Source organism: Urocampus carinirostris, chromosome 8, assembly GCF_059441175.1.
Source record: "Urocampus carinirostris isolate Australia breed hairy pipefish chromosome 8, RoL_Ucar_1.0, whole genome shotgun sequence".
NCBI classification, from domain to species: Eukaryota; Metazoa; Chordata; class Actinopteri; order Syngnathiformes; family Syngnathidae; genus Urocampus; species Urocampus carinirostris.
Genome location: NC_142356.1, coordinates 29226662 through 29250958, shown reverse-complemented (window position 1 = coordinate 29250958; position 24297 = coordinate 29226662). Strand labels below are relative to the sequence as shown.

The window sequence follows — 24297 nt, the reverse complement described above, 5'->3', positions numbered from 1 at the left end:
AAACTGGTGTGTCGGATCCTCCCATGGGCATGCCAGGAAAACCCCTACGTGGGGGTCCACCCCCTCGCCTCGATGTCTGGGGAAACTAAAAACAGGAGAGCGTTTCTACATCATCAGGGCCTTGTTCTTCAAACATCGCCTGCCGTCCCCCCGTCAGAGTCCTGTTATCAAAATTCCCCAGCCAAAACATTCCGCATTCGGATCAGCGTGACCTGTCATTGAACGTCAGCCTATTCGGTGAAAATTTTCATTGCACTCGATAAATATAACTTGTATTTAATCGTATAAAATCCTTTATAGTAAAATGTATAAAATCCTTCAATGTGATAGTTTGTAAATAGTTACTTTCACAGTAACAAGCTACTTTCGGGGGTAACGCAATTATTTAACTAACTAATTCATTTTTTTCAGTAACGCGAACATCACTGAATATTAGAAGAAATGTATGAGCTATGGCCAAGACAAAAATCTAAATCAAACAGATTCATAAAGGTTAAGTATTTATTGATTTATCAACACACACACAAAAATGCTCAAAGACAACAAAGATCAGAGTCATGCGGTCCAGCTGCGGTTCATGTCCATTAGCTCCATGCCCTCGCAGTAAGAGTGGGGCCTGGACGCCCGAGCCTAGAAAAACAAAAGAAAGCAAGATAAGATAAATATGCTAACCAAGTTGCATGTTGAGCTAAAGTAGCACTAAATACTAGTGGCTTAGAACTAAGAGCAAAACATTTGAACAGTGTTCGGATGACGCGTTACTAATGTCAGAACCAGGACAAATGGTAGACCCAAACCTGTAACTTTTACTCAAAACTTTATTGGGATATTGAGGAAAACAAACGCCAGTGATCCGGTGCTCGCTGGACGAGAGAAGCAATCCGTTCACGGGATCGGAATGCGGAAGTGGATTTCCCGGGGCGGGAGATCGGAGCGTTGTCGAATGGGCAAAACAGGTCGATAGCTGGAGCGGGGGATCAGAGCGTGGTCGGTGGTCATAAACGGGTCGTTAACCGGAGCGGGAGATCAGAGAGTGGTCAAACGGACAAAACAGGTCGATAATCTGTGACAAATGGGGAATTAGGAGCAGACGAGTGGTATACGGATGAAAACGGGACCGACGGGGGCCAGAGTCAAAGTGCTTGCCTTGCGTATGCAGAGTCTGCTGATGGACTGACAAAGAGTGGCTGGAGTACTGGGAATAAATAGGAGGGGACTCAATCAGGCAACTAGGGGCAGCTTGAGCCAAACGAGCGGGCACAGTTGAGTGCAATGAGTAATCATGACAACTAAGGAACGTTCCTGGAACACAATTACTTTCTTGGGTAATGATTACTGTGACACGTTATGAATATAATTTGGTACCTGAACTGTCATTACTCGCGAATGTGCTAATGTGTTGTTCCGCTGCTGAATGCAGATCATTAATTTTAATGTCCTCTGACAGCTGAACACCTCTAACACAAACAACCCTCAATCCATGAACGCAATCACTGACAGGTGGGCGTGTTTATATTTAGCTACAAAGTACAACCGAATACAGGTATGGTAGCGCCGTCCCATGTACAGATTATAAGGACGCTGAATTTCTCCTCATGGAGATATTTTCCATACCATATATACTCGCATCCAAATTGAATTTACAACTTTAAACTAAATTACTCGTATCAGGGTCAGCTTACATGTGCATATTTCGTTGTATGTCACCAGTAGCAAACAATAAGCAGCGCGCGGAGAAGGGGGCATGGCTAGTACAGGAACAAAAAAAACAGCTGGAAATGAAAAGGGCAAACATAGCACACAATTTACAGTAAAAGTGTGCTGAAATTTTTGAGTATTAGATTTTAAAATTATTTTTGCAATACATCATGCCAGGAGAAAAAAAACTCCTTGGACAGTACCCAGAAATAGAGAAGTTCATCCTTGAGTATGTTGAAGCCCAGAAACAAAATGGATATGGAGTGTCTTGGCTAAGTGTTCGTTCAAAAGCTCTCAAGATTGCACAAGCCAAGAATAATAAAGGGTTCACTGCTTCCACAGGTGGGTGTACAGTTTTTATTCTACTTTTTTATGATGCTTTAGGTGGTCTGCTTCTAGGCAAGTATATACAGTAATTTGTAACTAATTACTTTTGGAGCAGCAGGCTACCTTTTTGTGTCAGTAATCTGTGGGTTAACCAAGTTGCTTTTGAAATGTAACTGATTACTTTTTTTTATTAACGTGCCCAACACTGCATTTAAAAACCCTTCAAAAGAAATAAAAGAGAATTTAAAGAAACATTGTTTGTTTTTCCTCCTTTTATTTCAGCAACAAGGTTAAAACAATGTTAATATCAAATCCACACGCATATTAATGAAACTGGAAACAATGTACGCATGAAGATAGATTAAAAAACAAGTTCTGTGGTTGGAATTTTAATGTTAAAATCATTGAAGAAAAGTATTCCATTTTATAGCGGTGGCAAAACGATTGACTGGTTAGCACATCTGCATCACAGTTTGGACGACATAGGTTCAATTCTAGCTACCACCTTTCTTGTTCATGTTCTCACTGTGCCTGAGTGGGTTTTCTCTGAGCACTCGGATTTCCTCCCAAGTATCAAAAACATGCACGGCAGGTCGATATTAGTGTCAAAATACGATCATTTTTTAATTTGGAAGGTTTGAAGAATTGTTTAAATTAAAACAGTCAGATGACCATGTCATCCCTAACCACGGTTGTCTTGGAAATTTAGGTGCCATCTCCTAACAAGAAAGCCCCCCATTTGATGAAGCAGCATGCGACTCCGGAATACTCACGGGCTGGGGGGGCTGCGGAGCCGCTAACTGCCGCAGGAGCGGAAAAGGCGTCCAGTGGATGGGCTCAACTGGCCAGCTGCACACTGACAAGTCGCTTGCCTTGCCAGAGTCCAGCACGCCGTCACCCAGGCTCAACTCGCTACCGCACCAGCCATACTGAGAGCTGCCACACATACACAATTGAGACTAAGGAAAACATTTTTTGACTTCCCGTTAGGGCAATGTCAGATATGGATTAACAAGATTGCCAAAAAAGACTGTCCCAGAAGAACACATCGCAAAAAATACAAATTTTAAAATCATTGGCTTCTGAATACAACACCTTATTTAGATTGATAGAATGAAAACAGTGATTTATGATTGTCACCTGATTACCACTGTAAACTGTTTATGGACTGTTCCAGATCACAAAAAGCAACTTTGACAAATAGAAAAAAAAAAATTGTGTTGCCAGTCTCAAAAGACAACACTGGACTTTGAGGGTTATAATGTCTTGGATGTTCCTGATGGCAATACAGTATTCCCTCGCTATAGGACGTGGTTCGCCTTTCATAGTCTTGCTGCTTTACGAACACTCTCATCTCCGCCTCATGTATTCTGATTGGCAGAGGTAGGTAGCGACGAGTTACATTTACTCCGTTACATTTACTTAGTATGTTTTAGGACAGTTTGCACTTCTGAGAGTATTTTTAAATCACCACACTTTTACTTCAGCAAATTTGTGAAGAAAAAAACAGTACTCTTACTCCGCTGCATAAGGCTACATTTACGCCATTACATAGTAACTTAATCCCCTCCACGTAAGTAAGGGCATTTCTCTGAGTCCTTCCCTTGCTTTCTTCTGGCCAGTGAGAGCCACTGCGCGGCCCAAGCCCGCCCCTTTTAAAGGGGTAGCGTTACATGCCAAGCCCCTGGCTGTTTTAGTATAACTACACAGAAATCAAACTTAAGCTGTATTAATGTGTTTTTATTTAACTTTGTCAAAAGGTTGCTATGCCCAAGCCTAGAAAAACAAAAGAAAGGAAGATAAGATAAATATGCTAACTAATTTGTATGTTGAGCTAAAGTAGCACTGAATGCTAGTGGCTTAGAACTAAGAGCGAACATTTGAACAGTTTTCGGATGACGCGTTACTAATGCTTTATGAATGCATGCTAAATTTTATTGCACTCTTTTTGTTGGCTAGATGAAGGGCAAAGTAGGCACCTTAGTTGTCGTTTTGATCCAATCCTCAAACTAAAAATGACCTGAAAAATTAGATTTCTTGATTGTATTTCTTTAATTTTATCAGAACAATTAGATATTCCATAATTCATTAATAAACTTGAGGCAGTATCAGACAACTGAGTAGTAATGTCATTCTTCACAGGATCTGCTGCATCCAACTTAGTTATTTTGACAATAGGCTACTATTGATACGTACAGCATGTGTAGCGTTCATTTTGAGGCTTATGAAAGGCTTTTATTCAATTTATTCGGCTCCTAAAATGTTTAAAAAAATGTTTTGGGGGGTGTCCAATATCTCTCTTTCAACGTTTGGGTTGCCGACCCCTGGGCTAGCTTGTTGTTGTGCCTGCAGAGCCTGTTAAAGTACTTGGGATTTAAATGTGCTAATTGAGCTTAATTTATTTCTTTGAGGGCGGCACGGCCGCTGAGTGGTTAGCGCGAGTGCGGCACAGTTCTGAGGTCGTGAGATCAAACCTCCCGTGTGGAGTTTGCATGTTCTCCCCGTGCTTGCGTGCGTTTCCTCCGGGGACACCGGTTTCCTTCCACATTCCAAAAACATGTATGTCAGGTTGATTGGCCGGTCCAAATTGTCCCTAGGTATAAATGAGCAAGTGAGTTGTCTGTCACCATGTGCCCTGCGACTGGCTGGCAACCAGTTCAGGGTGTCCCCCGCCCACTACCCGAAGATAGCTGGGATGGGCTCCAGCACCCCTGCGACCCTACTGAGGATAAGCGGTGCAGATAATGGATGGATGGATTATTTTTTGATATATATCGTTATCATTTTATTGTTTATTTAAGTTCTTGAATTTACCTTGATTATTTTAACTTATTTTTAAATTAAATGTAATTTATCGATGATGGGATACTTTTTTATGATTTTATGATTTGATTGAGTAGTTGTTGTTTTTTAATAATAATAATAAATAAGACAGTTACTCAGTACTTGAGTAGTTTTTTCACCAAGTACTTTACTTTTACCCAAATAATTATTTGGATGACTTCTTTTTACTTCTACTTGAGTGATATTAGTCTGAAGTAACAGTACTTTTACATGAGTAATTTTTTTGGGCTATTTTACGCACCTCTGCTGATAGGCTTAACAGATCCTACAAGAGCAGGTATTGGTTAAAAAACATTGATTGATAAATGTACACAGCATGGGCCAATGTTTTCTGAACTGAGAGGTCCTTTTTGTTACTGATTAGGCAGAGGGGCTACCAGTTTGATATGCATTTAAAAAATAACATGTTATTACTGTGTTACTGCTATGTTATTACCAGGTTGTAATTATTAGTGGTTAAAATAGACTCCGTCAACCACTAAACTTTATATCAGTTAGAAATTAAATCCTAGAAAGTCACAATGACTCATAATATGATTTCAGAACCAGTCCGCGGTCTTCTCAGGTGGTCTTAGTAGCTACCTGATGCTTACTGGCACCATGTTGGAGACCCCCAGTTCACAGGTACAGTATACCATATTTTTATTTGTTGAACAAATGTTCAGGCCTGTAAAAAGGGTTTGCTCTTTGATGTCAATGTGTAATACAGTATTACCTGTATAATAATTGGAAAAAAAAAGTAAGTTTGTACATTACAAAAAACCTACCAAGGGTTATTTTTGAAATGTAACTGTACTTGATTTAGACCAGCTCAGTGGCCTTGGGGTAGGGCGCCTTGGAGGTTGTTGGTTTGAGCCTCAGTCGATTCGTAAGACTCATTCGTACCCATCGTCTCCCTGCTTGGTGCTCGGAATTGGGGGGCTTGTTCATCCAATGACTCCCAAAAGACAGGTGTTGCAACATATGAGTTGGGTAGAACTATCGTCACATCATTTATGATGCACAGTCGTATGGCTGTGTATGGGAGCCGACCCCTAGTAAAATGAGATAAGGGAAGGAAAAAGAACAAGAACTCTACCTGATTTGGACTGAAATATATTGAATGCAAATTGTTTTAGAGGCTCTCACCAATACTTCAGATCAAAGTTATTGTACTGTTTTTATTCCTACCTCACTGACTGACATTTCTTAGTAAGTATGGGTGGATGTTCCTCTGGAACTCATGAAGTTAAATGTGGGGGACACAAAATCAATTTCGATAGTTACGCAGACAAGACCTAACTGCACATTGCCATGTCCCCTCATGACACAGGTCCTACAGATGCCGTTTTAAAATGCATTTTAGCTATTCAGTCATAGATTGCAGAGAATTTCCTACAGCTCAATGAGGACAAACCAAATCTCTTAGTCATTTGTCCTGAAAGTCAGTGAGAGAAACCTACCAAAACTACAAGATGTTAGATCTTCAGATTGTGTTAAAAATGTGGGTGTTATTATTTACTCTGAGCTCAATTGTATTTCCCATTTCAAAAATATAACTAAAATTGGGTTTTATCATCTGAAGAATATAGTCAGAGTCCGCCCATTTCTCTCTCAGGCAAACATGGAGGTGCTGATGCATGATTTTTTTTTATCCTCCAATTTAGATTATTGTAATGCCCTGCTCTCCGGTTCTCCGAAAAAGAACACTGTTAGCGTTTGGTTCAATAGCTTAAAATTCCGAGAGGCCATCTGCTGCCAGCCCTATCAGTGTGGATATGCCTCTCTCAGGTCTTGTCCCTCACTTGGTCAGTCTGTGCCTTGCCATTATTATATTTCATCTCTATTACTATTTATTTTTATTGTATTTTAACCATTGTGTGCATTTGTGTATTTGGTGTTGGGCGGGGATAAAGGAGGGGATTTTATTGTTTTATTATCTTATTGTACACTGAATTCTACCCCAATTCAAAATTCTAGCAGACACACGAAATGTAATTGCTACACCTGATTTAGACAGACCTGAGGCCGTGATTTTAGACTGTCCTTGTATGCTGCCCTTGACTCTGCTGTAAAACATTGTGTGTGCACGCACCTGTCTGGGTAGATGGTGTTGAGGCGGGCCACCCGCCCGGTGCATGCAGAGGAAGCCGAGGCAAGCGACAAAGTGTCATCGTGGTAGCAGCAGGGCCGATCTAGAGCTCGCATGTGCAGCAGCTCGTCGGAGCGTGTGAATGCAGGATTATCCATCGAGTCGGCGGAAGCTGCCGATGCCGAGCGTGGCCAAAAGCGAGATGACAGCTCGTCAAAATGATTGAAGCGCCGGTAACTGAAAATACAATTCAACTGATAACCAACCATCACACCGATTTTTAAGAGTTGTTTTTAATTTGCAGTAACCATACTTCCATTTTTTCATTTCAGATTCTCCTTTGCCTTGTTTTTTTCTACATTCAACTCAAGTATGTTAGTAAACTTGTAAGCTTTCTTAATATTAGGGATCAGCCATTATCTGAACCGCTTATCATCAGTTGGGTCGCGGGGGTGCTGGAGCCCATCCCAGCTATCTTCGGGCAGTGGACGCCCTGAACCGGTTGTCAGCCAGTCGCAGGGCACACAGACGACAGACAATTCACTCACACATTCACACCTAGGGACAATTCGGACCGGCCAATTAACCTGATATGCATGTTTTTGGAATGTGGGAGGAAACCGGAGTGCCCGGAGGAAACCCACGCAGGCATGGGGAGAACATGAAAACTCCACACAGGAAGGTTTGATCCCATGACCTCAGAACTGTGTCGCACACGTGCTAAGCTCTGTTCTGCCGTGCTGCCCGGGATTATTTTTTTATTTGAAATATAAATGTTATTGTTAAATATTATTACATTTGTGTTTTATGTATTTATACTGTAATAGCTTACGTTTTAAATTTATCAAGACACAACTTTTACATGAATTTCCAAATCATTCTTCAAAACACATTTAAAAAAATGATGACTGACCATAAATACTTTTGGCTTGAAACTGAAATAATTTTATAAATAATTTTTAAAAAAGAAATTTAATATAAGATGTGTCATAATTTGTATGAAATCAACCATTTTAAATCTGTTTAAGAAGAGTAGGAATGAATACTTTTACATGAATTTACGTTCAATGCACCATTTAAAAAAAAAAAAAAAAAGCTAAACAATCTCGTTCGATGTCTGACATCTAGAGGCTGCATCTGTAAGTGCAGTGAGTATTAAGGAACCTTTGCTTGTTTGTTATCATTTATGTACTGTATGTCACAAATGTAAAATAAATCAAAATGTTGATTGAACGATCAAATAACACCAAACAATTCAAAAATACATTGAATTAACTGCATGAAGGAAAAAAAACCCCACCAAAAACCAAGGGTGTAAGTTTGGATGGGACATTGCCCATTTATTAAATGATCACAAAATATTGGGACAAAAAAAATTACTGCTCGATATTGGTATTGATATGCCCCCCCCTGTCCGTGCCAAAACTACACCCCTAGAAAAACAGTAGTAATAATAACTATAGTAAAAATAACTTGACAGAAGAAGGAGAAGGAGGTACAGTACTGCGTATAGCATAGTCACGGGATTCAACATGCGTTCTGAGGTGGGGATCGCAAGGTGAAATTGTAGACACCTACTGTAATTAGCTCATGCTCAGGGTTGGGTAGGGTTACTTTAACTTGATTACTTTCAATTACTTTTGGATTACTCCAATACCAAATATGCTATTAAAAGACAAAAGAAACTAAATATGAATAAAATTACTAAATTTTTTGCAGGTTTGGGGAGTAACGGAATACATGGAACGGCAAAAATGATGTTGGCAAGCTGTTTGGATTCATTTTCATTTTGTTTCTGTCGCATTTTATGTTAGTTTTGCCGGAGATCAAAGAGATCAAACCCAGGAGAGAAAGCTTACCATCTGTTGTGAGTCATAATTTTATTCGTATTTAGTTTATTTTGTCTTTTATTAGTATATTTGGTATTGGAGTAATCCAAAAGTAATTGAAATTAATCAAGTTAAAGTAACCCTACCCAACCCTGCTCATGCATTCCGAAACCCGGTACCTCAGATAAAAACATCCATCCATCCATTATCTGCACCGCTTATCCTCAGTAGGGTCGCGGAGGTGCTGGAGCCCATCCCAGCCATCTTTGGGCAGTGGGCAGGGGACACCCTCAACAGGTTGCCAGCCAGTCGCAAGGCACACAAAGACTGACAACTTGCTCGCTCATTCACACCTAGGGACAATTTGGACCGGCCAATTAACCTGACATGCATGTTTTTGGAATGTGGGAAGAAACCGGAGTGCCCGGAGGAAACCCACGCAAGCACGGGGAGAACATGCAAACTCCGCACAGGAAGGTTGGTAGCTGGATTTGAACCCATGACCCTAGAACTGTGCCGCACACGCGCTATGCACCGCGCCACCCGATAAAAACATTAACACATCAAAATACAATCAAGTACTACTTATGTGTAATATAAATGTACTTGATTAGATAACATGATAAATAAAATTCATGTAAGGCAAAAATTATATTATAACAAGAGTCCCATTAGTCGATTGGGTACGGCTATGCAACATGACCGTCTTGATAATAGGAAGCTCCTTTTCCATGGTTATCCTTTTTTTGCTTCCCTCTTTGCAGGTCCCAAGGATTTTGGTGATGCTAAAGTCTTAACGAAGCACATGTGATTCTGAACTAGAGAACGGCATTGTGGGAGGTAGTTAAGTATGGCGTAAGGTCACTGTCCAAACCCAGAAAAAAAAACACGATTAGTAATCGTGAAAATGTATTAGTAAATATTTCTGGTGTGGGAATCAAAAAGATACTTGTTGAAAAGTAAAAAAATTCTACAGGGAGAAAAACCTGCCTGTCAAAAAAACTGATGACAAATCAGGTTACAGTGACAAAATAAAAAGACACGGTCAAAGTCACAAGTACGTTACAAATTACGCAATTTATGGTAAGGTCATGGGTGCTTTACGGAGACTAGTTGAGCTCCATTTTCTCTACCTGACATGCCCATTTGGAACGAAGGTAACAATGGCGGAAGCAGGTGCTTCAGCTTACACCTCCGCACAACAGGTCACGTGGAAACATTTTAATATCCAACTCCTTTTATCTAAATGTAACTTTTCAAATATGTGGCTTATAGGCTTATCATCTTGGCTAAAAAAAAAACTAATGAGAAGTCTCAGCTATTATTAGACAGTGCTAACAACCAAAGTGCTTGCAAAAATTTAAGAAATATATATATATATCCTCACACATTTTTAGTGTACTGTTAACAAAAACAAACCTTATTAGTTTTCAAAAGATCATTCGGTGCTAAAGCCTGCCCATCGTTAAAGTCCAGTCTCTCTTGGTGTGATCCTCAATGCTGACTTCTATTTGGTTTTTCATACAATTTGCATGCGGATTCAGAGAAAGTGGCCCATGAACTGTAAATGGTTTTAGTGCTTCAGTGAAAGACCTGCAATCATTTCTTCACCATTGATAAATTTGAGGATTTCATGAAATTTACACGTTTTTGGTTTGCAGGAGGCCCCGGGGGCGACCCAGGACGCGTTGGAGAGACTACGTCTCTCGGCTGGCTTGGGAACGCCTCGGGGTCCCGTAGGATGAGCTGGAGGAGGTGGCTGGGGATCGGGTCGTCTGAGCTTCCCTTATAACGCTGCTGCCCCCGCGACCAGACCTCGGATAAGCGGAAGACAATGGATGGATGGATGGATGGATGGTTTGTTGTCGGTGTCATATTGATAGGAAAACGTTTTAAGAGGGCCCAAAAAACGTCCAATTCCATACCGTGAAGTGAAAACGTCATAAGACGGGTTGTCGTAACTCTGGATACTTCCACATCCTATACAAGAGTAAAACAGCAAATCCATGCAAGCGTAACACACGAGTACCTGCTACGTGTCTGGTCCACTTTGGCCTGGATCAGAGCAGCTCTGTAGCGCCTGACGGCGACTAAAGCCAGCGAGCCGATTACCGCCACAGCCAGCACCAGGATGGATGCGCACGTGCAAACTAGGCGGAGGCGAGTCATCCGGACGTCGCACCGTGAACCCATAAACCAGAAGTTCTCGCCTACCAGACATCTGGTGACAGGCCGGAGAAAGAAACGCTGCTATCATTATCAAACCGAACAATCGTCACATGCGTGTTCTTTACCGACAAACGGGTGGTTGTTTTGGATGGTGTGTGCAAACGCCGTGATGGTGGCAAAAGTCAAAATGGCAGAAAGAGGCGCAGCTGTAGTTGCTGAATGGTCGAGGAACACAGCGGAAGCCTGTCGGACACTCGAGCAACCAATCGCAAATGTCCGCCTGCACCCCTGGAACACGTACACACATAAATGTATTAGCTGAGCCTAGATTAGAATGTCCCTAGTGCAAGGGTTGGGAACGTACAGCTCGCGAGCCAGGTACGGCTCTTTCATGAGTACATCTGTCTCGGAAATAAAACGAGAACCGCGTTAGTCCTCTCTGTAAGCTTTCAAATTTAACTGTTAAGGTGTTTGCGTTGCCAATGCAACACAGTAAACACCTGGTTCGGTCCAAGTTATATAGGACAGAGTCTCAACTACAGTTTACAGTCCCGGAGTTGCACCAACAGAACCCTTTCTGTCTTTTCATCTCTATGGATACATGCATATGAAAGGTCACGAAACAATGTAAATTCACTATTGAGACACTTTAGGACGGAAACCCACTGTAAACAACTAAAAATTCCAGGCAAGAACCCAGAGCAATTTGATTGTGTCAGAAGATCGCGGCACACAGTGCATTTTGCCACGCGTAGTTTGTGCAAGTTATAAAAAAAATAAAAATAATGATCAATGACGTGCCTGAAGGACTTAAGACAAATGTTTGTACATTTCAAATTATGTGGAAGATTTGCACATAAAAAACAGAGTGAAGGACGGAAAAGGATCTTTCGATTCCAAGCTTACAACTGTGACCACATCACAAAGGTAAATACATCCGTATCCTTCGCAATTGCAATATTTTGTGACATTTTACAAAATAACTCTGCTCGCACCTCATTTAGAAACTATTATTTATGATCAAAATGAGCCTCAACGATCTTCAGTAACTGCAAGAGGGGGACAATTTCTAAATGGAATTCTGGTTTGGCATTATTAGTTTCAATAAATAGATTTGATCAAATCATGAAATGTTACACAGTGAAATAAAATGTGCTGCAGAATTATATTTTGTTTGAAGAGTGAGTTTGGTAGTTTTGTTGAAGTTTGTCATAAAATGTACGGTGTGTCCTGACCCTGCCCTGGTGAGTTGATTAATCCCAAAATGTTGTCCGCTTCTCTTTTACACATTTCATCCCTACTATGGAGGAACCTGTACAATGTCTAGTGTTTCCCTTTAAAATGTCCTTCACTTAAAAATCCTGTGCTTATAAACGGCACATCTCGTAATGCAATCATCTGCAATCAATGTAAAATTGTTGAGTTGGGAACGTGGCAAGAATGCAAGCTTCATATTAACCTTTTTAAGTGTAGAAAGACTATGAAGCAGACAAGTTTTTTCATGATTAAAATATCTTCACTGGACACTGGCCCAACAAGAGAAAAGCAGGCCAGTTTATTTTTGTGTAAGATTTAAATCTATCTGTGTGCAGATGTACCAGCTAGCTAGTGCTAAACAAACTTGGGAGGGTTTAATTCTTGGTCGAGCTTCCAATTTTGCAAACTCTCTTCATCCTAGGTCATCAATTAAACTGAATAAAATGGCGTTCATACACTGCTTGGAAAGGATTTGACAAAAACAACTGTTAGCAGGCTAAAAATAAAAATGATCAGGGTTTAATGAAGTGTCTTTACAACCGTACATATGTTCCACTGGTTATGATTCAAACATTCCTGGCGCGACAATACGCATAATCCAAAACAATATAAATCATTTCAGTCATTGACGAGAGCAGAACTTATCCCAAAGCATGTCTTACCTATGTTTACTCGCCCCCGACTCAAGCTAGTCAAATAGCATTCTGATAATGTTTTCGTAGAACAGTTGGGAAGAAACTTTCAACTGTTTCTATCCACTTCAGGCGGTATCATTCTTTTCTGACATTTTCCACTGTATTGTGGAGTTAAACTTTGGAACAAATTACAGGATGAGCTCAAACAATGTCCAAATATTCACCTGTTCAAATCCAGTTGCAAAAAAACAATATTGGCAAACTACAGAGAGGACGAAAATGGCGTCTGAGTGATGTAGCAAAAGGTAGATGTAAGCAAATCAACATCCATCCATTATCTGCACCGCTTATCATCAGTAGGGTCCGGGGGTGCTGAAGCCCATCCCAGCTATTTTCAGGTAGTGGGCAGGGAACACCCTCAACTGGTTGCCAGCCAGTCGCAGGGCACACAGAGACGGAGAACTCACTCGCTCATTCATACCAAGGGACAATTTGGACCGGCCAATTGACCTGACATGCATGTTTTTGGAATGTGGGAGGAAACCGGAGTGCCCGGAGGAAACCCATGCAAGTACGGGGAGAACATGTAGGTCCGATCTCGTGACCTCAGAACTGTGCCGCGCACGTGCCAACCACTGTGCCGCTGTGCTGGTGCCCTCACGCTGCAACATTTTTTTTTTTTTTTCAAAATCTATGAATCGGTCAATTACTTTCTTTGATTAATCGACGAATTGGATTTCTTAAAGACATTTTGAATTTCCTACTCTTTGTTCAAATGTTGACGCTTAAGACAGATATAAACAAAGTGTACAAAACAACAGAATACACCATAATGTAAAACAATTAAAAAAAAAAAAAAAAAAGCGTTTGTCAATTTATTTGATAATAAACAAAAATACATACAAATATATGCTATACACCTGCAAATCTGTAAGATACTCTTTTCCTACCACCCTATCCAAAGATCACATTATATTTGAATTTATCATACAAAAGAAAAAAAAGCAAGAGCAATACATTTCATTTTATGTGTTTTTTTTAACCACAAAAAATGAGCAAAAATCCAAACACACTTTCAAAAAAATTGTCAACAAATTGGTTCTTTGAATATGATAAACATTCCCAATATAAAAAGGATACAATTTATTTTTACTTGAATTATTTTGTTTACTTATTTTCACTACTTCTGTAGCACTTTCTGTTCCCTTGAAAATTCTCAACTATATTCCATGATGAAACAGTCAAACACTACAAAGTTGAACCTTTCATTCCAATTTTGTTTGTAATGATGCAGTGTTCAAAATACAAACATTTAAAAAAATGTAAGAGCTTTTTTTATTAAAATGGTCTTGGTGCCCTCTGTCCGACCAAAGTGGAGCTACAACTCACAACGGAATTCTGTGCACTTATTTGCATTGATTTAACGCACTTAGGGGCTCAAATCACGTGATCCATCGAATGAAATATCTAATTAGTTGCCAACGATTTTAATAATAATGGATTTTAATCAATTTTATAGATTAGTTGTTGCAGGACTAGATTCCAATTATTTACTACAGAAGATATTTTGTTTCCATCTTGTGGACATCATTGGGAAAACAAACATTTGGCGGAAAAATGCTTTCACCATCCTTCAACATGAGGAAAAGTTCAACTTTGTGGGCGATAGAAAGCATATTCCTCTGCCTTTTGGTGCTTTAATCGGTCCTCAGTGCTTTGTTGACATGGTGGCTTTTCAGAGAAAGTCGAAATTTAAAAAGATGTGCACAAACGTATTGTGGCTTCATCAGGCTGTTTCTCATAAATGTAAATATTAGACCGCAATGTTTTTGAAGCACAGGCAGACACAAGCAGAAAAAAGGGGAGGGGCAACTGTTTAGCCAATCAGAATGCAGAAGATAATGCATGACGAAAACCGCGATACAGCGAGATATTACAGTACATTACGTGGAACAAATCATCTTGGGAAAAAATATAAAAGTATTTCTTTTGTCTCCCGCTTGAATAAACACAGATTTAGTCCCTCGAGAAAACCTGTTTTCTTACCTCCCAATGTGATGTTGACCACCTTGGAGCTTCTAAATCTCCTGCCCTGCTGCGCGGCCTCATCTAGTCCCGTCTGGTGAAGCAGTGTTGACGCTCCCGAGGCAGCCAGCCACCGCAGGGAGGCATCGCTGTTGAAATCTAGCAGCGTCTGAACCGCCCGTCCGCTGAATTCGTAATGCATGAATGGGCAAAGCCGATCCGGTAAGTGTGTCCCTTCTCAAATCAACCAGCGTGTTCACTCACCGGCCCCACACACCCAACACTCTGGTGAAACCTGGCGCCCTCTGCAGGTATGGCTCCACCTGTGACATGGACAGCAAGATCAGCTTCAAACTTTACATTCATGTAGAGTTAAATGTAATTGAAACCCCGCCCACCCATTTGGTGGTGTCCTCCTCAAGGCGTGGACCGGCAACTGAGCTGGAGTCGTCCACGATTATTTGCAGGAGCAACTCAATGGACTCCACTGGACAAGAACCACAACACAAGGGCATACATAACTAGACTACACACCAGATAGCCCGCAAAGAACACTTAGGTAGCCTAATCCCCGGTTCCAAAAATATCTCACCTCCAATGGGCCATTGTGATTTTTTTAGTAAATTCTCAAATGTAAATAATGGAAAAGATTTATGGAGGCTGTTTTGTGTTGGGGGGTATGTTTTCTAACGGGCATTAGAAATCCCTAAAGTTATCAGTGCCTCTGCATACATACAATCTGAAAAATAACTGAATACAGCGGTCTAGAATTAGCCTTCATTTATATAAGTAAATACCTAGTCCCTTTTGTGGTTGAGGATGTTTTAGCTCAGCTCCAACAAATTTCAACCATGTAATTATACAGTAAAAACATCAGTAATTTTAGAAATGTATGAAAAACTGTTAAACCTTCACAATACTAAAAAAAGAAGTAGCTCTGCGCTTCAAAAAAAGTTAGGGACCACTGCTAAAGTATGTGAAACAGGGGGGCTGTACATCGGACACTGTGGTTAGCAGCACAGGATCTCCGCAGGGGACCGTGCTCTGTCCGTTCCTATTCACTCTGTAAACATCGGACTTTAAGTACAACTCTGAGTCCTGCCATGTGCAAAAGTTTGCCGATGACACTGCGATCGTGGGATGTATCAGAAATGGGCAGAGGGAGGAGTACAGGAAATTGATTCAGGACTTTGTCCGATGGAGCGACGCAAACCACCTGCACCTGAACACCACCAAGACCAGGGAGATGGTGGTGTACTTCAGGAGAACCAGAACTCTCCCGGTTCCTGTAACCATCAAAGGAGAATGTGTAGAATTTGTCCAGACCTACAAATGCCTGGGTGTGCAGCTGGACAACAAACTGGACTGGACTGCCAACACAGAAGCTGTATGTAGGAAAGGGCAAAGCCGACTTTACTTCCTCAGAAGGCTGGCCTCCTTCAAAATCTGCAAAAAGCTCCTGAAAATATTCTATGAGACAGTAGTGGCAAGCGCCCTCTTCTATGCGACAGCGTGTTGGGGAGGCAGCGTCAAGAAGAAGGATGCCTCTCGTCTCAATAAACTGGCTAAGAAAGTGAGCTCTGTTGTGGGCAAAGAGCTGGACAACCTAACAAAAGTAGCTGAGAGACGGGCACTGGAAAAGCTGCGGTCAATCATGGACAATCCATCGCATCCACTACACAGCATTATCTCCAGACAGAAGAGCAGTTTCAGCGACAGACTGCTGTCACTGTCTTGTACTACGGACAGACTGAAGAGATCTTTTCTTCCTCATGCCATGAGGCTCTTTAACTCTACCCAACAGAGTAAAAGCCCACATTAAACCACACCACCTACATTGCATATTACCGAATTTTATTGTAATATGTATTCTGTGTAGCACTATTTAGATATTCTATATAACACGCTACAGTGGGCATTTGCACGTCACACTGGGTATTTGTATATTGTATTCTTTTTGCTTTATTATTGTATTGTTCTCAGCTCAGGGATGCTGCTGGAAATGTGAATTTCCCTTTGGGGATGAATAAAGTATCAATCTATCTATCTGTCTATCTATCTACAGACACACACCTCTGATGATGGCAGGCTGATCCGGCACAATGTAGACTTTGGGTATGCTGGTAGACATGGAAGCCAAATGGGTCGCAACAGTATCCGAGAATGGTTGCTGGGTTATTAGGGTGTTGCTGTGCCAAGTGCCTCTTTCCTCGGTTGTTGGCGTCCCTTTTAAGGTCACAGGCAGCTCAGGGGTTTTGTAGGTCCACGTCAAAATGTCCGAGATGGACTCAGATGCGGAAAAAGGGTTATTATGGGTTGTTGGTGCAGGCGTGGTGTCTATGGTGTTAGGTGTTGTCTGTGAGAGGCTCAAACCCAAGTCTACTCCAAATGATGTCACAGTTCTTGGTTGGGAGGTGTGAGCAGAAACTGCAGTTACATCCTTTGAGCTTCCATATTTTATAAGCGTCTCAGTGCTTGTGTCGTCAAAATCTCTTGGTATACTTGTCCCATTTTCAAAGTCTCCAATGCTCAAGACCACCTCTCGAGTTGAGTCTCCATGTGCTGCTGTGACAAAGCCATGCAAATCCCAAACTCCTGCTGATGACAAAATGGTGCTTGAACGAGGAACGCTTTCTGCAGTTGGACCATCCTGAAACAGGTTCAGGACGCCCACCTCGGGCACATAATGGGTCGTTACCAGGAAATCCTGTCCAGGTGTTTCTGTCCTGCTCCCAGTGCTCAGATCTTTAACCTGAGGTGTGTGTCCACTTGTTACTGTCTGGTCTTCAAGACCTAAGCTCAAGAACCGTGTGGATGGAGCCATCATGCTGACATGGGTTGAGTGTCCAGTCTCTTTTGTCTTATGCTCAGAGCTCTCCGGGGTTCCTGTCCAAACCTCTGAGCTATACATCTTCTGAACTGCTCCAGTTGGCACGGGGGTTGACTGTCCAGGGGTAACCATCGCATCCTCAGAAAACCCCAAGCTCGAGGCCTCTGGCAGGTGTGTGTATTGGATCTTTTCTTTCTGGTCCTCAAAGCCAGGCGAGTTTAGGACCCTTCTGGAATCGAAATTGGTGCTGACCCGGGGAGAGGAATTCAGTGCAACAGTCGCTTCTGAGGAATCTCCAAACTTAAGCAGATTCAACAGACCTGTGTAACCAGTTGATGCCAGTCCATTTTTGGAAACCTCAAAATTCATGATCTTTTTAAATTTTGCATTTGAGCTTAGATTGGATATAGATCTGGGCATCCCTGTACCATCCTCCAACCCTGACGAGGTCTGCACCCTTTCAGAGACAAACGTGAGATCTCTGGTGGTCATTGATGAATCAGGGATTTGTGATGTGTCCTTGATGGTAAATGGCAGTTGTGTAGATCGTTGTGCAATTTGTGGCCAATGAGTTTGTGCCCCTGTTGGCTCTGAACTAAGGTCTGATGTGAGTATTCTCATCACTTCTATTCCACTTAAATAATTGCGACCACGGTTCTGGATATAAACTTTTTCCTTTGTGCCAGAAGAGGTCACCACAGTCGTCCTTTTGTTTGATGACATCACAGCTGGAAAAGTGGACCGCACACTGTTATGAGACTCACGCGTCCCCTCTGTGATTCCCGGATTTGTTTGGGTGTTTTGGGTCAGGACCGCCGTCTGCGGAAAGAGTGTGACAGAGGTTTCCTCTCCATTGTTCCCAACTTCCTCAGGAAGCCTGTGAGCTTTTCTATCAGGGCTTGCAGATGTGGTAAGGGGTGTGGTGGGATCGAACTCCGAACTAGACTTTTCATAGGATTCTTGTGTGCTTGCGTAGCCCAACCCGACTTGAGGTGGACTATGGATTTTCTTGTTGGAATGTAAGATGGGGATAGAGTACTCCTCTGTGAAAATCTGTGCATCTTCTTGGGCTGCCGGACCTAGACGGATAATCAGAGTCATGAAAGAAATCAATCTGTCTCACGCATGCCCACTCATCACAACATGTTCACTCACACTTGCTCATCTATCTACACATGATAACAATTTTCCAGAACCGTTGTATGTTCCTAAACAAGGTCAGAGGAAAAACAGAAATGTTATTAGGACCCTGAGAGGAACTCTCGTGTTCCAGGTGAGTCACGCAGAATCAATCTCTGAGTAACAGGCAAACGTTTTGCATTAACGGAACACTTAATTCTGCTTGAAAACAGGCAACGACACAATAGTATTTTATATGTGCCTGGCAAAAACAATATTTATATAAACAATTTAAATAAAGGGCATTGGTTCAGATGTTAAACCATTGTGAGTAAAAAAAAAAATTCTTATGTGTTAGAATATTGTTTTTTAAATACGTTACTTTGGGTTGGTTGGTTGGTTGGATCCCTAAACCACTAGGATCGTAGGGGTACCATTTCCTGTTGTGTGTCTTGGGCAAGTACAGCCTGGTGGCGCCATTCCCTCTCTAGTCCAACATATGTTTCCACCCAGTCTTGAAAGGGGACCTTTCACATGTTAGGCAAATGTGCTAACCACATTATTTTCCTAAGAACTAATTGGTTATGTCATGGATTATTAAAACAAGATGCATCATTTTGATTAAATGCACAGAAGGTAATAACGCCAAAAATGACTAAAAAGATTAATCAGCAGGTAAAATTGTAACATAATGAACCTCAAAATTAACCAGTATAAATTTCTTTATTGCAACACGTCAACACAAATGTGACAACAATTCTACTCAGAATCATTAAATTAAAAAGTAAAACTTCCAAGATTCATGCACTTTAGACCAGATACGCACAAAAATAACTTGAGGTTGCTAAAAAAGGTATTTGAAAGAAACAGAGGTCCTTAAAGAAATCTTTCTGGAATGACTTCCTTCCTTCCTCTGAGGTAACATTGAAGCATGGCAGCACACGGCCCTTTTGGATTTACTTCATTCCTTGACTGGAGCAAAAATATAAGACCCTCACAGAATTGCTTCTATTTTTTCTTTTAATTATGTTTTGAGAATAGGAATGTCAGGATCTCGGACATTGTACAGTGCCAGTATATGCCCTCCGTCTTTTGCACATTTATCACTCACTAAAGGTTTCAGATCATCAAACCAATTTAAATATCTTTCAGAGACAACCTAGGGAAATACAAAATGCAGTCTTGAAATGCTGATTCCTTCTCAATAAGGCACAAAAAAAAAATCAAAACGTATCTGGCACTATGTGAAAAAGAAATTAATAGATCCGACCAACTAAGATCACGCAATGTGTACCACTCATCCAGGAGGTTACAAAAGAACATCGAAAAACGTCCAAATGCAGGACTCAGTGGCCTCAAATAAGGTCAGCGATCATGACACCATTCGAAGAAAAAATGGCCTTAAATGGCATCCATGGGAGAAATCCCAGGCTAAAACCATTGCTGTCACAAAAGAACACTAAGAGTTGTCTCAAATTTTCTAGAAAGCATCTTGATTATACTCAAAACATTTGGAGAAACATTCTGTGGACTGATAAGTGAAAATCAAACTTTATTGAAGGTTTGCAGCCAGTTACATCTAGCGTGAAAATGGCAGAGCATTTCACAAAAGTGACATGACACCAACTAAAGCATGGTGTTGGCAGTGTATAGGTCTGGTTGCTTTGCTGCCTCAGGACCAGGACAACTTGCTGTGGATGACAAAATAATGAATTCTGGTTTTTACCAGAAGATCCTGAAGGACAACGTGTGGCCATCAGTTCTTGTCCTCAAACTTAAGCGTTCTTGGATCATGCAGCAGGACAAAGATCCAAAACATACCAGCAAATCCACCCCCGAATGGCTCAAAAAAACAAAATTAAAGTTCTGGAGGGGCCAAGTAAAAAGTCTGGATTTAAATTGAGACAGTGTGGTGTGACCTTAAACCAGGGGGTCTTCAACCTTTTTAAAGCATCGAGCTACTTATTAGTGCAAAGGTCAGCCACTTAGATATACATTTCTAAAATACCAACCTATATTGTACTGCTTACTCTGCTGTTACTGTGTTATTACCAGATTAATTATTGCATGTAGAAAAAAAGACAGAGGGAGAAAAGAAAAACAGAAAGAAGCAAAGAAACAGACAAAGAAACAAAGAAGCAAAGAAATTAGCCAGGACGGGAGATCAGAACGTGGTCGGTGGTCAAAAACGGGTCGTTAGCCAGGACGGGAGATCAGTACGTGATCGGTGGTCAGAAACAGGTCATAGCCGGTGACAAACGGGGAGTCAGGAACAGACGAGTGGGATACGGGTGAAAAAACGGGACCGACGGGAGTCAGAGTCAAAGTGCTTGCCTTGTGTAAACAGAGGGTCGCTGACAGACTGACAAAGGACGAGTGAGAGAACTGAACTTAAATTGGAGGGGGAACCAATCTGGTAAGCAGCAGCAGCTGGCGTCAACAAGCGGGATCACGGGCGAGTGCAATGAGTAATCATGACAGATTCGCTGGCACCTTAGCTGCACCCTGGTACCAGTAGGCACCATGTTGGAGACCGCTGCCTTAAACGTTCAGTTCAAGCTGGAAAGCTTTCCACTATGGCAGATTTTAAACAATTTTGCAAAGAAGACTGGGCCAAAATCCCTCCACAGTGTTGTGAGAAGCTTGTTACAAAATTTTGTGAACTTTTGATTCCTGCTATCGCTGCCAAAGGTGGCCCATATCACTGTTTGGTTCAGGGGGCAATTTTTTTTTTCACATAGGGCAAGACAGGTTTTTTTTTGTGCCTCAATAAAAGGAATCAGAATTTCAAAACTACATTTCGTATTTCCGTTGGTTGTCTCTGTGTAATATTAAAATTGCTTTAATGATCTGACATCTTTGTGACTACTAAATATACAGGAGGGGGGCAATGCTTTTTCGCGGCACTGTATAATTACAAATTGTAGGAGCGGACAAGGTTTTATAAGAGTAGCTGACACTCGGAATGTCACTCTGTTGCTGTAACTTTCTCATTATCGTTTGAGGGAAAGAAACAGAACTTCTGCCAGTAGTGTGTCCAATCAACTCAAAACTTGCTACATATGTTTACAAATACCCCCCAAGAATCGTCAAGAAACCATACTGTGGTATGCAAAGGAAATCAGCCATGTTTTGCTTTGAAGCAGTCATTAGGGTTGCTTTGGCCCCTATTTACAGGGCCCTTCAAGTGGAAAACGTGTTTGTTCTTTACTCTAATTGGTCATCAAAGAACTTTCAGATGCAGGTTTGAGCTGATGATACAAGAGCTCTCGGCCTCGTTAGTACCTAACGCTATCGGAATGTACACAAAAGCCGGGATCTCCTTGAAGGATTTGGCGTTCTTTAAAAGGAAGTTAATCCAAACATTTTCCTAAAAGTTTTGTTTTGTATGTGCATCCAACAGTTAATAAAAACAAAATTCCACTCAACATTATCCATGCATCCATTATCTGCACCGTTTATCCTGACGGAGGTGCTGGAGGCCATCCGAGCTATCATCAGGCAGGCAGTGGACAGGGGACACCCTAAAATGGATGCCAGCCAGTCGCAGGGCATGCAGAGACAGACAACGCACCAGCTCATTCAGACTTAGGGACAATTTGGAGCTTTCAATTAACCTGCCATGCATGATTTTTTGGAATGTGTCAAAATTGTGTTTGCGGAAAATAGACTGCATTTACATTTTCTTCTTCTTTTTTTAAATCCATCCAAGTGGCATACATTTTTGCCTTTTGGCATTTACCGAAAGTGGCTATCGAAATTGTTAAATACTCACTTTAAAACCAATCACAGTCCACTAGTTTTCTGAAGCCGAGCAGTGATTGGTTGTTTTTAAGCCAGGACTAACTGTGCCGTCCTCTTTTCTTGACATTGTGTCAAAATGCTTGCCCTCTGACATGGGTAAAGCTAGATTTTGTGTGTTTATGAGGAATAGTCTTATATATATATATATATATATATATATATACACACACACACACACACACACACACACACTGGGCAGCACGACGGCGCAGTGGTTAGCGCGTGTGCGGCACAGTTCTGAGGTCGTGAGATCTAACCTCCTGTGTTGAGTTTGCATGTTCTCCCCGTGCTTGCGTGGGTTTCCTCCGGGCACTCCGGTTTCCTCCCACATTCCAAAAAATGCATGTCAGGTTAATTGGCCGGTCCAAATTGTCACTAGGTGTGAATGAGCGAGCGAATTGTCTGTCCCTGTGTGCCCTGCGATTGGCTGGCAACCAGTTCAGGGTGTTCCCTGCCCACTGCCCGAAGATAGCTGGAATGGACTCCAGCGACCCTACTGAGGATAAGCGGTACAGATAATGGATGGATGGATATACACACACTCATATACAGAAACAGAGAGACAAAGACAGACACAGGGAGAGGAAGAGACAGACAGACAAAGACAGAAAGACTGACAGACAATAACAAAATAAGATTGAGGTCAGTAGTGCTTTTGGGCACAGCCGAGGTGGGCAGCTCCCCAGGGCGATATTTTTACCGTGACACTTGGGGGATGGCAAGAGATCTTTCCAAAAGAATAAAAAAACAATTACAATAAATGTGCGCCGATATCGGTTTTGTATCATCTAACAACATATGACTTTGCCTATTCTCAAATGGGCGCTCCTTTGTTGCAGCTTTGACGCCCCTGCTTACTGCGAAGGTGTGAGGAGACTGAGGCTTAGACGAGGAAAAGCATAGAGGAGTGGCGACGTGTGCGACACTTCACCTCTGACTGTAGTAGGGGGGAAAATTCTCTGTACAGCATTAATACTATTCATAAAAAAATAGTAGGCGGTTTCTGCCTTCCAAATTACGCACATTATTCATAAATCGCCCAGGGATTAACATAGTGTAGAACCACCACTAGCCCAAATAACACCCCAAAGCAACATAACTCAATAGTGAGAGAGTTTTCACAAATAAGAATTAGCAACTAAACCGCTTGCGCTCGTGTGTTTTGGGCGTAGATATGCGCTTACCTGTTGTAACGACAAGGACGAGCAATAAGCAGACGAGGGACTGCATGTCAGCTCCTCTTCGCACATGTCGGGTAGGACGTCTCCAGAATGGACACGCGACCTCAACATGTCACAAGTCAACCTTCTTTTTCTTCTTTCAACTCTCGACAACATCCACTTAGTTGTGCCTCCTGTCGCCCCTTAAATGAGATCCACGTGTGCGCAAATCGTTTAGGGAGGCGGACCGACTGCAACTAGCGAGAAATCCTAGCGTGTGTCGCCTTCGGGCGGAGAGGCGACACTGGCAGGCGGGCGCAAATAAGCGCCTTCTCCCGGCCGCTGGGAGGGCGATGCCATGCCATGCGATGCGATGATGGAGGGAGGAGAATCGTCACATGTATGACAGCATCCACGCAGGGAGACAAGACACACACTCAAATACCAACACCGATTTCAAGCTCTAGTGCACCACCCGACGCGTCTGAGGCTGGTGTTGGTACTGCACTCTGCATGACCGTTCGAAAAT

The 24297-nt window shown here is 41.8% G+C and overlaps 1 protein-coding gene across 3 annotated transcripts; it reads right to left on the bottom strand.

Annotated features, from left to right (window-relative positions):
- Window positions 1–479: 479 nt before the first annotated feature.
- On the bottom strand, window positions 480–24297 carry vap (vascular associated protein). 3 transcript variants are annotated; one of them, XM_088342251.1, is made up of 10 exons: window positions 23793–24289; window positions 16929–18764; window positions 15254–15342; window positions 15120–15178; window positions 14877–15040; window positions 11064–11226; window positions 10799–10990; window positions 6944–7177; window positions 2799–2961; window positions 480–630 (listed from the first exon to the last, which is right to left on the bottom strand). In XM_088342251.1, exons 1-10 carry the CDS (start codon window positions 23836–23838, stop codon window positions 556–558), a joined length of 3021 nt encoding a protein of 1006 aa, XP_088198377.1. In that variant the 5' UTR covers window positions 23839–24289; the 3' UTR covers window positions 480–555. The 3 variants fall into 3 exon arrangements, with proteins under 3 accessions (XP_088198377.1, XP_088198379.1, XP_088198378.1); XM_088342253.1 differs by lacking the exon at window positions 2799–2961 and having other exon boundaries at window positions 23793–24284; XM_088342252.1 differs by lacking the exons at window positions 480–630; window positions 2799–2961 and adding an exon at window positions 5640–5903 and having other exon boundaries at window positions 23793–24297.

What these genes read in the sequence shown, in the direction of transcription:
- vap (XM_088342251.1), bottom strand. Translation starts at nt 23,838, where the DNA reads ATGCAGTCCCTCGTCTGCTTATTGCTCGTCCTTGTCGTTACAACAG. An exon ending in CGTCCTTGTCGTTACAACAG is followed by an intron (nt 18,765 to 23,792) that starts GTAAGCGCATAT and finishes TTATCCGTCTAG; the next exon opens with GTCCGGCAGCCCAAGAAGAT. An exon ending in TCAGCCTGCCATCATCAGAG is followed by an intron (nt 15,343 to 16,928) that starts GTGTGTGTCTGT and finishes GTTCTTGTCCAG; the next exon opens with TGGAGTCCATTGAGTTGCTC.